At 37.3% G+C, this 13,613-nt stretch overlaps 1 protein-coding gene across 1 annotated transcript in view; it reads left to right on the forward strand.

Annotated features, from left to right (window-relative positions):
• lipc.S (lipase, hepatic type S homeolog) overlaps positions 1-13,613 on the forward strand; it is a 52,521-nt gene that overhangs the window by 34,136 nt on the left and 4,772 nt on the right. Inside the window, exons 5-8 of the mRNA XM_018255480.2 lie at positions 839-1,063; positions 4,119-4,361; positions 10,472-10,592; positions 12,315-12,533. Coding sequence (XP_018110969.1) covers positions 839-1,063; positions 4,119-4,361; positions 10,472-10,592; positions 12,315-12,533 — 808 coding nt within the window. The remainder of the gene's footprint in view (positions 1-838; positions 1,064-4,118; positions 4,362-10,471; positions 10,593-12,314; positions 12,534-13,613) is intronic.

Genomic DNA, 13,613 nt, shown 5'->3' on the forward strand with positions numbered 1-13,613 from the left:
AGATTCGGCCGAATACCGAACCGAATCCGAATCCTAATTTGCATATGCAAATTAGGGTCAGGAAAGGAAAAAGGTGAAAAAAATCGGTTTGCTTCCTTGTTTTGTAATAAAAAGTCAGGTAAAATCCCGCCCCCTCCCCACAATTTGCATATGCAAATTAGGATTCGGTTCGGCCAGGCACAAGGATTCGGCCGAATCCGAATCCTGCTGAAAAAGCCGAATCTTGGCCGAATCCTGGATTCGGTGCATCCCTAAATAAACTGTTGGTTTTATTTGAAAATCTGACAAGTAAAAGAATATTTGCATAATTAAAGTAATCAAGAAACAAATGTAAAAGTAATAATTGAAAAAATTGACACACTCCACATTTACCACTCATATACATATACAATACTGTAGCACTCAGCAAAAAAAGCCAGAGGAAAGAGTGCTGGCTACTCCAGAATAAATCATATTTAGCTGAACTGGTAACCCGCTGTCACTGGAAATGCCATGGAAACAGCTTCATTAGTAGTTGTAGATTAGTAGATGACCCAAAGTTGTTGGAAAGAAAAAACACTAACATATACAGATAGATACATGCACAAAGACTTACAGATGATATATAGATGATAGATAGATAGATAGATAGATAGATAGATAGATAGATAGATAGATAGATAGATAGATAGATAGATAGATAGATATGGTATTATAATCATAATATAGATTATTTCATTTGTCAGGCAGACAGACAGACAGAGATAGAAAGATAGACAGACAGACAGACAGACAGACAGATAGATAGATAGATAGATATGGTATTATAATCATAATATAGATTTCATTTGTCTTTTAGGACTTGACCCAGCTGGCCCATTGTTTGAAGGAATGTCATCTACAGACCGCCTGTCACCTGATGATGCTAATTTTGTTGATGCCATTCATACATTTACTCAACAGCACATGGGATTAAGTGTTGGTATTAATCAACCTGTTGCCCATTATGATTTTTACCCCAATGGAGGCCATTTTCAACCTGGATGCCACATTAAGAACCTCATTACAAACATTGGATATCATGGTGAGAAGTGATAAAAATAAACTTTTAGCTTCTGTTATAATGCAAAACGCTGCCAGATACTTCTATTTAAAAAACTGTTATGAATTATTAGTGTTATGTTACTAGGCTACTCGCTTCAGACAGGCAATGCGAAACAACAAATGCACTAAATGTTGAACACAGAAGAAATATGGTGGTTTTTATCAGTGGGTTTATTCCCCAGTACTAGCTAATATCATCATTGCTGTTGTTGAAGCAATTCAACCAAATCATGTACATTTTCATCACAAATCAGATGCAATTGTATGTAAGTCTGTCTGGCTTCATTTCCAGTGTTCGAGTGTGCAAGAGATATCTGTGCCCAAGGTGCACATGTGCTGCACTTATTGATGCTGGGCAAGAAGGAAACCCTGGAGCTCCCGCCTGGTTCAGAGGTGGTGGTATCTCCAGGGTTCACTTGCATTAATAGGCGGAGCAATACTGGATTCAGAATGGAGAGCAGAAAGCACTAAGCAGCACCAACTATACAAAGTGCACGGAGTATATTTTTACACAGATAATGAAAGGCGTTTAATGCACCACTCACTGCTGGGGAAAGTGGAAAGTGCAGGAGCACACTTTTGGGAGGATTGCAGGCCCCTGATGTGGCAGCCCCGGTGAGCCCACACGTCTGAAGCTGTGGTTTTCAAAAGACTTTGGGTAATATTAATACAGTAGGCAATCTGCTCCAAGGTTTTGTTGCTTATCTAGAAGAGAGTGTTAAGAATGCTGAGAGTGCTGGTGTATTATTGTCTAGGGAAGGGATCCCCAACCTTTTCACCTGTGAGCCACATTCAAATGTAAGAAGGGTTGGGGAGCAACATAAGCATAAAAATAGTTCCTGAGGATGACAACGAAGGGCTGTGATTGGCTATTTGGTAGCCCCTATGTGGACTGGCAGCCTAGAGAAATCTCTATTTGTCAACTGTTTTTTATGCAACCAAAACTTTCCTCCAAGCCTGGAATTCAAAAATAAGTACCTGCTTTGAAGCCACTGGGAGCAACATCCAAGGGGTTGGGGATCAACATGTTACTCACAAGCTACTGGTTGGGGATCACTGGTCTAGGGCATTAGCAGCAATGCATCCCATTTCCAATAATTTTAGCTGATAATATTCTCAGAGGAATATGAAATGTGTTTACAAATATTTTTTTTAGAAGTCATGGATTGGGTTCAAAATAGATGAATAAAAGTAAGTTACAACAGCATGTGAAAAATAATCAGTGAAAAAAAGATAACTATAGTGTCCCTTCAATTCCCAATTCCAGCTTCAGAGTAAGGAAATAGCAGTTACAGTATTTATTATGTCTGATCCACTTACTTATAAAGGTGGTGGAGTGGTGAGTGCCCACTGACCTTAATTGAGCAGGAGACTGGCAAATAGGGCATATTTGAGAAATGACAAAAAACAAGACGTGGGTGATGTGTGTGGGTAGAGTCTCACCTACAAATACATGATAGCAAGATAAAGTGACACCCTTGTTAAATTCTTACACTTTCTAAACGTTAGCCTCTACAGTAATTATTCTGTGTGAGAGCGGATGTATTTTTATAGGTACACAGAGAATTTTTTCATGGCACAGTAGACACAAAAATGACTTTAGACACTTTATTCTACTTGCAGGAATAATGTAGCGCTTTTCATTTGCATAGAGTGATAAATCATTACATCCTTGTGTCCCTTTGGTAAACAGTAAAGCTTGGTGTGTGCAAATAAATTGTTATCATCCATTTTGATGAAATGTCCTTTATACAAAGAAACACCGACGACATTATAATATATATATATGTGGGTGTGCGTGGGTTAAATAATGACAACATTTTAAAATCCTATCTTGTGAAAATGTGTTTCTAAAGAATTTCCATAACATAGAATTAAGTCTAATTCTAGTGGAATATAGAACTGGGGCAAAACAATTCCAGTTATATTAACAGAAAATAAAGTTTTATGACTCCAGTTCAGGGGTCCATATTCCGATATAAAACAGCAATTTTGTTTTCTTTTTTTTAAACCCTGGTTTGATTGGCCTTTAATAGTTTTTTAATTCGCCTAGTCCAAGCCCCTCTTTCCCATGATTTGTACTGTGGGCACTCCCCACCTCCCTCTTGGCTGCTGCTGGCACAGCTACATTTTTGTGGGCAATATGGTGGATTTTTGGCTCCTGCTGGCACAAGTACATATTTGGGAGAAATATTGTGGAATTTCTGGCTGCTGCTGGCACAGTATGAGGGATTGGCTGCTGATGGCACACGTACAAATGGGGGTAATATTATAGCTGCTGGCACAGGTACACAGATGTTTGGGGCATTATGATGGATTTTTGGCTTCTGCTGGCACAGGTACAAATTAGGGGCAATATGATGGATTTTTTTTGGTTGCTGCTGGCATAATTACAGACTGGGGGTAACAACATGATGGATGTTTTGTCTTATGCTGGCACAGGTACAGATTGGGGGTAATCTGAGTGATTGACTGCCATTGGCACAGGTACAAATGGGGGTAATATGATAGGCGCTGGCACAGGGACATGGGGCAACATAATGGCTGCTGGCAGAAGGTGGAAAATGATAATGTAGGGCCGGGTGGGGGGGCACTGATTTAAGCCCTTGCCTAGGGTGCCAAAATACCTTGGCCCGGCCCTGGGAGACACTCAGCAGTTTGGTGAATGCCGAGCACCCCTTGACAATCTTTGGCCCCTTGGGGGTGAACACAGATCAAAGCTAAAATAACACATATTTTGTAACAATTGTGCTGTATTTTAACATATACTTTAGGCTGGTTAGACTTGTGGCCCTCCAGCTAATAGTGACTTGAGACCGCAAGAACCCCCAGGCAGGAGGGTTACAGCTTAGCTGATTTACTGCTTTCTTCATAGATAGGGGCTCCAGGGTTCCTGCCAGGGGCCCCTACTCTCAAATGTCAGCCCTGTATTATTGACACACCAGCTATTTGTCCCAACTATCCTGCAAACAATGAGAATATTACTGAGAACATATTGTTAACATTTAGATTTTTTGCTTGCGTCTAAATGTCAGGCATTAAAGAAACAGTGAAATGTGCCCATGAGAGGTCAGTCCATCTGTTCATCGATTCTCTGCTGAATGACGACAAGCAGAGCATGGCTTACTGGTGCAAGGACATCAATACCTTTGACAAGGGTGTGTGCCTGAGCTGCAGGAAAAATCGATGCAACACCTTAGGTTACAACATCAAGAAGAAGAGACTCACGAGGGGAAGGAAGCTCTTTCTCAAAACACGATCCCACATGCCATATAAAGGTTAGTGATATTAATGACAATTAATTGGATAGAGACATATTATGTTGCTGTACTAAGCTCTTTGTGAAATAGTTTGGATACAAAGTCTCATTTAGCTTGTAAAAAGATACCAAATGTACTGTATATATTGTCATTCAAGTTGCAGACTGGGGTTGTGCTGCTCGTTATTCTGTCAGCGCAGGGGAAGGCAGACGTGCACTGAGTACAAGACATCGCTGCTCACCCTATGGATTTAGAAGGATAGAAAGAAAGATTTTAAAAAAACCTGGTGTAAGGTTGTCAAAGACTCCAGTAAGCTGGGAATAAAGGAATTTGTAACATAATTCTGTCTGTTTCACAGCGTGACAGAGCAATGTGACACAGTCTGTATAATGATTATATACACTGTTAATGTGACCAGCCAGCATAAATAGGGGAGCTTAAAGGAAAACTATACCCCTGAACAATGTAGGTCTCTATAAAAAGATATGTGTAAAACCCTGCTTCAGGTAAATAAACCATTTTCATAATAATATACTTTTTTAGTAGAATGTGCCATTGGGTAATCATAAATAGAAAATTGCCATTTTAAAAAAACAAGGCCCGCCCCCTGGGATCCTAGGATGCACACAAACAAACCAAATAAACCATACATGTTAGGTCACATGAACCAATTAAAAGACAGAGTTCTGTCTTTTGCTTCCACACTTCTCCCCATTACAGTAAGAGTTGTAGTATTTCTGGTCAGGTGATCTCTGAGACAGCACACAGACCATCACAAAATGGTGGTTCAAGGCAAGAGATGTAAAAGGGCAATATTTACTTAAATATATATTCCAATTTTAAAAGATTCTTTAATATGCCACTTAATTTGATATAAACTATCTATTGCTCAAATATTCATTCTGGGGGGGTATAGTTTTCCTTTAAGCAAGTAGCAACAGACAAAAAGTGTGAGTTTGTCTCCAAAAAGTAAAAGGTCCTGTATGTCCTAATAAATGGCTTGAACTTTTCATTACATTTTTGATACTTTTTGGAGAAAAACTCCAAAAAATTTTGTCTGTATATAGTGTAAATAGGGGCACAGAGCCAGTTTCTGCTAGAAATCCCAGGAGTGTGGAGGGTCCCGATTGATTTTGAAATTGCAATCCACGTGAAACAGTGCAAAGGAGGTCAAATAATGGGGTACCCTCTCCCATACTTTGCCCAGTAAATATGATGACCACAAAGTCTTATATACTTAGTCCTTAGAACTTCAATTAAGGGTAAGTCTGAGCCCACAAAATGCAATGGGAATGTTGGAAGTTTCAAACAAAGGGATTAATCATGTACTTAACAGTCATAATAGTTGACCCTGTCAATTGCTATGGCATGAAATAAGGCATTAAGCACCAAAGGGGGGATGTAATAATTGGTGCAACGTTTGCTACTGGTCTAGTGACCCATAGCTACTACCAGGGTTAATATATGCCAGATATATGTTTAAGAATTCTTTTTCTCCTCAAAGAAATGCTACAGCACAATTATGCCATTTAACCCAGGAGATCTAATATTGTGGACAGAAATGAAATGAAGAACTGAACAAATCCTGGCATTTGCCATTACTTGCTGCTAAATATGCTGAGTGAATGGCAAAGTTCAAAATCCCTTTACAAAAACATATGGTGAAATTCTCTCTGAACATTGACTTTTCAGCCAATAATTTGTTTTCCTGTGACATTTACAGAAAGATAGAAATACTGTGAGAAAAAAGACAGATGTGTTTGATGTTCAGAATTGCGTATTCAGGCACTAAATAACACAATCCTCCTTACCATAAGGACTTTCCAGTGATGTTTTTAGATAAAACATTAGTAATGAAACATTAGATTTTTTTGCTTTTCTGGAAATAGCAGTCAAGCCATCTCTTTCATTTATCAGGTGAGTTTCTCAGATGAAGTAGTTCAAAGACACATTTGTATCTTCTGTTGCTGACCTCATTCTAATTAGTATTCATATGGTCTGATATATACAAGAGTAACAAAGAAGATGGCAGGAAAAAGTAAAATTATTTTTCTTGTGCCTTATACCTTCCCAGACAGGGTTGGCTCGCTTAGCACCTGAATCTTGGATTCCCAAAGAAAAGTAACCCCTTAAAAAAAACAAGCAAATTCACTTGGGCCGCCCTGCTATTAAAGTTGTGTATAAGTTCATTAGCACCTTTAGTCCAGCAGGAGAAAAAGAAGTGACTGTGAAATAGCAACTATAGTAAGATAAGACAGCACCTTTAGCAGGAGCACAGTAAGAAGGTTCCTTATAGTAGAAATAAAGATAATAATCATCCCATCAAGTATGGGATAGATGTCTGTTGTAGCTGTGGAGGCCTTTTGGACTGTGGGAAAGTGGGAACGTTTTCCACATTTTTTATTTTTTTTTTACTATCCATTACAGTCTATGGGGCATATTTTTCTGCTGTGTAAAAAAAAACAGCAGGATAATACACCACATACGTCATCGGGTTTCACCATGTAAAATTCTTATGCGTTTTTTCTTGGAGTGACTTTCACCGGCAGCAATGTAAAATAACCACGTTAAATCTGGCTTTTGCTTGATAAACTCGCCATTTACACAGCTTTTATACAGAAAATGTCGTTTTACACAGCATAATATATATGCCCCTATGTGCATTTTTCACTGATAAACATTTCGCTCATCCCTAGTTAACATCTAAAAGCTTGTAAGTTCATGTAGCTATCAAAGGGAGTTGTTCATAGCAAAATTTAAAATTTAGGTTTTCAAATTTCCAAGATTGTAAATCCATCGAACATGATGAGTAGAATACAAATTCAGTACATTTGAAGCTTTTATTCCATTATTTCATTTAGCTAATTTTCTTATATTCAAGCTCTTTGTCCACATTTGAGTTTGTTATGATTACGAGTTTATACAAATTTTAAAAAAACTCACAGATTTGAATTTTGAAAATAGGCTTCCCAATGTGTGGATCTGTATTGGAGTGAGTTTAAAATGGAGGTAGTTGGGTCGACTATTTGACACTGACAGTATTTGTATAATAACAGACAAGACTGATAAATTTAAAGGACAATTTGGCAACTATTTATTTTCAAACTTTCAGATCTGGTTGTGTAGAGTCGTTCCAGGCCCAGCTAAGCAATTTATGTTGCCAGAATTAGTATTCCACTTATTTTCAAATAAATTGTTGCTTTGATGCTATGTTATACATGTTATACAGTCTGCTTGCTACAACTGTACAGTATAACTTGCAGGAAAGTGTTATTTCCAGTGTGATCCTTTTTAGAACATCATCTTCTGATATGGGATTTGGGATTGTTACCCCTAGACAGCAGCACAAATTCTTTCTACACAGAAGTAGAGACAAGGTTAGATCTTGTGGCTGTTTCCTCTGACTTTGAAGTTGGGGAACAGAACCACAGTATGTTCATTATAAACCTGGCTAGATTATTTTATCTGCTCTAGCCAAAGGCAATAATATTATTCTCACAGAATCTCATTGTACCAATAAATTCAAGCATGTCATCTAGTTTGTACATTGTCTTCTCTGTATGAGAATTCACAATACAAATTGTAATTAGGAGCACATATTGAATTCAGGGGATATGGAAATGCAATGTATTATCCAGTAGCCACAAGTCAGCAGGTACTGGATAATATTGTGTCGCTTTTCATAAAATGAGTTTATTAGTTTGATTTATTTGCTGTTTTTTTCTTCATAATCCAACATGACCTAGTTTGAGGCTTGTGATTCAATATTGCCGTAATATGCCAGCTTACTTCTTTTACTGATAACTTTCTTCTTCTTCAGTTTAATTGAAAATATAGAATTTCCCGTTGTCTAATTAAATTGCATTTCCAGTATTAATATGCACATAAAGAATGGCTGCCTGTAACCCAATATGAAAGGTATTCTTCTCCCATCTTTTTTTGAGGTGGTAAGAAAATGTACTGGTTGGAAGCCAAGCTCAAGAAAGTCCTCGAAATTGCTTCATATGCATGATGCAGGCCGACATTTATAGTTGTAATTAGCCTACAGAAGTTGCATTGTTGCTTCACATTTCAGGGAGCTGCAAGGATTTAAAATGAATATACTATTAAATGCAAGGCAGTAACAGACACAAACACCTTTCTTAAATGCAAAGAGCAGCTGACCTTGTCCACAAGGAACAAAAAGTGATGTTAATAGAATGACAGAGAGAGAGTATGTGTATATATATATATATATATATATATATATATATATATATATATATATATATATATATATATATATATATATATATATATATATATATATAGTTCAAGAGGACCCGCACTGCTTGGTTAGTGAACCAAAAATATCTTTATTTTTCAACCAACCGAGTGCGGGTCCTCTTGAACTTTACATAAATACTTTGACCCTGCACCCACGTATATATATACAGTATATTTATGATGTGATGCAGTTTATAACATTTAAGCAGTGCTGTAACTAGAGGGGGGCGGGCCCTGGTGCGTGATGCGCAGCCAGGCCCCTGCCCCCCTCCATACACGGCAGATTCCAGTGGCGAGCGGGCTGCCGGGGAGCCCTGAGGGGATGCGGGCCCTGGTCCGCTCGCACCCTCCTGCTCCCCCGGTAGTTCCGCCACTGCATTTAAGCAACAAAGAAGAAAAATGTTTTTTACAGATTGCCCTAAATAGATTGTGATATATGTAGTAGTTATCTGTCCTTAAAGGAAGACTATACCTCCAAAATGAATACTTAAACAACAGTTCATATCATAGTAAGTGGCATATTCAAACTGGAATATAATATATTTAAATAAATATCGCCCTTTTACATCTTTTACCATGAAACACCATTTTGTGATGGCTTGTGCGTTGCCTCAGAGATTACCTGACCAGAAATACTAAAACTCTAACTGTAACAGGAAGACGTATGGAAGCAAAACACAAAACTTTGTCCATTAATCGGCTCATGTTATGAACATGGTTAATTAACATGAAGCAATATATTACATATGAGCTATTTTATGCAATATATTTCTATAGAGAACTATATTGTTTGGGGTGTTCTTACTTTTTTTCTGCCTTAACTCCTTTCATTTTCTCTTCTCTAAACGTATGCCTTCTCTCCATCCCCTCTTGTCTGTTGTCCAATTTCTCTCTTCTATTCAAATTTCACTTTTTCCTGGTTATTTAGCCTGACTTATGTCCTTTCACTCTCTCTCTTTCTATACAAACTCTACCTCAATTTTCTGCTGGAAGTTGCAATACCCTTCAGCAATGAAATACAGTTATTCTTACATGGAAACAGGGTCAAAGTGTTGATGCTGAAGTTTTCACCCAAATAACTTTGCAGTAGATGTATGTTGGCTATATCTCTGGCCACTTTCTGCTAACCAGTATACCAATAGTTTATCATATGCCATTTTACTACAGAAAAAAATACATTTTATACACAAGGGATGCCAGTATTTTGTGATCATAACAGAAATAATCAGGAGTGACATGCACTAAAGTTTAACTTTATGTGTGACAACCTCTCTTGGGGGATGACCTTGCTTCCAGAGCTATTGATGATAGCAGAAACAAAAGTGTTTTTGAAGGTGTAGGGCAAATGAGTTATAGTAAGTGGGTGGAGGTTTACAGCAGCAAGTGTTTATTCCAAAAGGTAGTCCGACCTGAAACAGAATTGAGATGCTGTACTAATTGCCCAGAGCCGGTCCATTTCTGGTGCCTGCTTGCACTGTAGATAAGAACTCTACCATAAGCTAAAACGATTACTTATTTTTTGGATTACATGTCCCAATTTATACAATCAAATGCAGCAGCCAGGTAAACACTTCAAACTCTGGTTACTCAATAAAAGCATGCACATCTATATCTATAACAAAGATGTAAGATGGACCAGGAGACAGCCCACCCACTGTCCAGACACACAGAATAACAGGAAGAAAAACAAGATATGATGCCAATGATTTTACAGCTACGTACAGACAAAATTGTTTCCCAGTAGCTTGTTAAGTGTTCAAGCCAATGTAATACTTTGAAGAAATGCTGACAATTGCACAAAAGTAAGAACAAAATGCAGATGCATGCAATATTGAGATTTTTCTCATTCATGTGTTTTGTAGTTTACCATTATCAATTCAAGATTCATTTTATCCACCAAACTAAGGATGTACAGATGGACCCAACATTTACACTCACTTTAATAGGGACCAAGGAAGATGTAGAGAATGTGCCATTCACTCCGTGAGTATTCTTGGGCTACCACATTCATAGTTGCCGTTTTCTTGTTTTTAACAATGCGGCGTAAGTAAAAAATCCTTTTTTGCTTTATTGGATTACTGGGAAATTTAAACTAAAAATGGCATTAGATAATCACCTGTCTCATGGGCTTTGCATGGAAAGTAAAATGATCTTGAAAGCAAATAATCAATGTCAGAGATTTAAGGCAAGAATAAAAGCACAGTTTATGTACGATATACAAAAGGTAACAGAGGGTAGAGACAGCACATTAGAACCTCAGCAGTGGCACGGATAAATATGACATATTATTCTTTAGTACATCTAGAAGGATCTTATAACACTACCCAGTTATTCTGTGTTTTGCCAAAGGTATTAAGCTCTAACTCTTTTAATCATTCATTCACGTTCCATTTATCTACAGGGGCTTATTGACATGATTTGCTTTGAATGTACAACCTGGCTGCTAAATGCTGAACCTCTTTCTCATATTGATCTAAATTGACTTTTTGTTATATTATTCAACCACTCCTGTTTGTGGCTACTTACATAATATAAATAGCCATTCTACTTCGAATCGAACGATTCAAACTAAAAATCGTTCGACTATTCGACCATTCTATAGTTGAAGTACTGTCTCTTTAATAAAAACTTCGACTACCTACTTCGCCACCTAAAACCTACCGAGCACCAATGTTAGCCTATGGGGACCTTCCCCATAGACTTTCTAAATAATTTCTGATCGAAGGAAAATCGTTCGATCGATGGATTAAAATCCTTCGAATCGTTCGATCGACAAAATGCGGTAAATCCTTCGACTTCGACATTCGAAGGATTTTACTTCGATAAATGTGCCCCATTGATTTACAGAGATGGTAGCAGTTCTGAGTTTCATTGTTATTTTATTTATTGGTAAGATTATTAAGAATTAGTCAGATATAAGATTACTTTTAAAAAGGTCTACTTAACTAACTGGGCACTTGAGGGTGTATATATATTTTATATAGCAACTGTTTGGGAATGCTCATGTAAATTACTGTCAGGGAAACCAGACATACACAGATATGAATATCACTTAAAGGAGAAGGAAAGCTACGGAGGTATTTTATTGCCACTATGTTAGCTGCAATAGTGCAAGCTAGAATGCTATATTTATTCTGTAGAATGTTTTACCATACCTGAGTAAAAAGCTGTAGAAGCTTTGTTTGTTTAGGATAGCAGCTGCAGTATTAGCTTGGTGTGGCATCACTTCAGTCTCTCTCTACTTATTTATAGCTCTGGGCTCAGATTACAGCAGAGAAGTGGGGGGGGGAGAAGAGGAGCAAACTGAGCATGCTCACGCAAGGGGCAAGGAGTTTTAAGATGAAGACAGGAAGTCTGATACAGAAGCCCATGTGAACACAATAGAAGGAAAGAAATGCAGTGTTTCTTTTGACAGAGGACTGAGACCAGCACTACTTTGAGGGTTTACTGGTATATTTAGGTGCACCTTTCTGATAAGGCTTACTTAGTATTGACCTTTCCTTCTCCTTTAATATAACCTGCTTAGAACAGTTGCTGTCATAATTTTAATCTTGCAAAATTACTGTAGTAAAGCTATGCTCTATGCATGGAGATTAGTAGCATGCCATTCCTTTGGTCCTTATTATTGAAATTCAGTAAAGCATAAACTGTACTTTTAAGTAAAAACCAAAATCAAAATTTGCAACTTTTCTGCTGACCCCATAGAACTGACGGAATAAAAGGCAACAAAACGTATTCCTTCCTTATAACACTGGATACAGACATTGGAGAGCTCATGATGGTCAAGTTCAAGTGGGAAGGAATAGATGTCTGGGCTAATATATGGGACACAGTACAGACAATTATGCCTTGGACCTCAGAAGACGATCGCCCTGGACTACTTGTAAATACAATCAGAGTCAAAGCTGGAGAAACTCAAGATCAGTAAGTCAGTTAGGAGTTCTGTTGTTGTGTTGATCCATGATACCTACCACTTACATAGCATTATATATTTACAGCAACCACACCATTATAGCTTAGAAACTTTATATGACTGTCATTTGTTGTTGCACAATTAAAAATTTTAACATTTAGCAGGTGAGGCATTCAAGGGATCATGTGCGATTCTGCGACAGGATAAATATATATGATAACACTCGGTTTTTGATAGCTGACTACCTGAAAAATAAAGCAAAGCATCACTAAGCACAACTGTGTAAATTAGACCTAAATCGTTATCAGCAATGTTGCATCATTACATTGATTATTATTATATTACATCTTGTATATTAGTAAGATTTTTCAAATGTGTAAAGAATATATACAGCTGGGATAGGAACGTGTAAAATAAGCAGTTCAAGTAGTTTTAACAGTTTTCCAGATGAAAATGGAAGAACACCTCTTAGATGAAAAAAACATAAACCCAAGAGTACATGGTAATAGCAGTATTGATTGGTACCAGTTACAGAACTAGTCCAAGGTTGCATACAAAATTCCTTAAATTGTTTTATATAGTTTTCTAGAATTTTAATTATTCAACCATGACACTTTGGGACTGAAACCCCAAACAGCAGGCAAAGGTGGTTCATCAGATAATTATCGCATTGCAAGACAAATGTTGCACAATACACTACTAATATGTAGCCTTGGGAAAGTCATTTGTCAGCACAGACTAGCAAAACCTTTATTCTAACAATATCATTGTCATTTATATTTCTAAGATCCAAATAAGTACTTTCATTTTATCCAATCGACTATTTTACAATTCCAAACAGCTTTATCATCTCTAATAATGAAACCCTGCAGGAAGATGCTAACAACTAACTCTGCAGGCGATCGTAAGCCTAAAAACATTAAGGAAATTCATTTTATCTCTTACCTGGACTGCTTTTCTGCTATTAACAGTTTGGATCACAAAAAGCAGAGTATTATTAGCACAGTCTGTAAATATACCTTTAAAATCAGTTTGGATAAAAGAAATGTTATATAGAAAACCTCTGTAGTATGAATTGTATTGTTTTACTT

Source organism: Xenopus laevis, chromosome 3S, assembly GCF_017654675.1.
Source record: "Xenopus laevis strain J_2021 chromosome 3S, Xenopus_laevis_v10.1, whole genome shotgun sequence".
Taxonomy (NCBI): Eukaryota; Metazoa; Chordata; class Amphibia; order Anura; family Pipidae; genus Xenopus; species Xenopus laevis.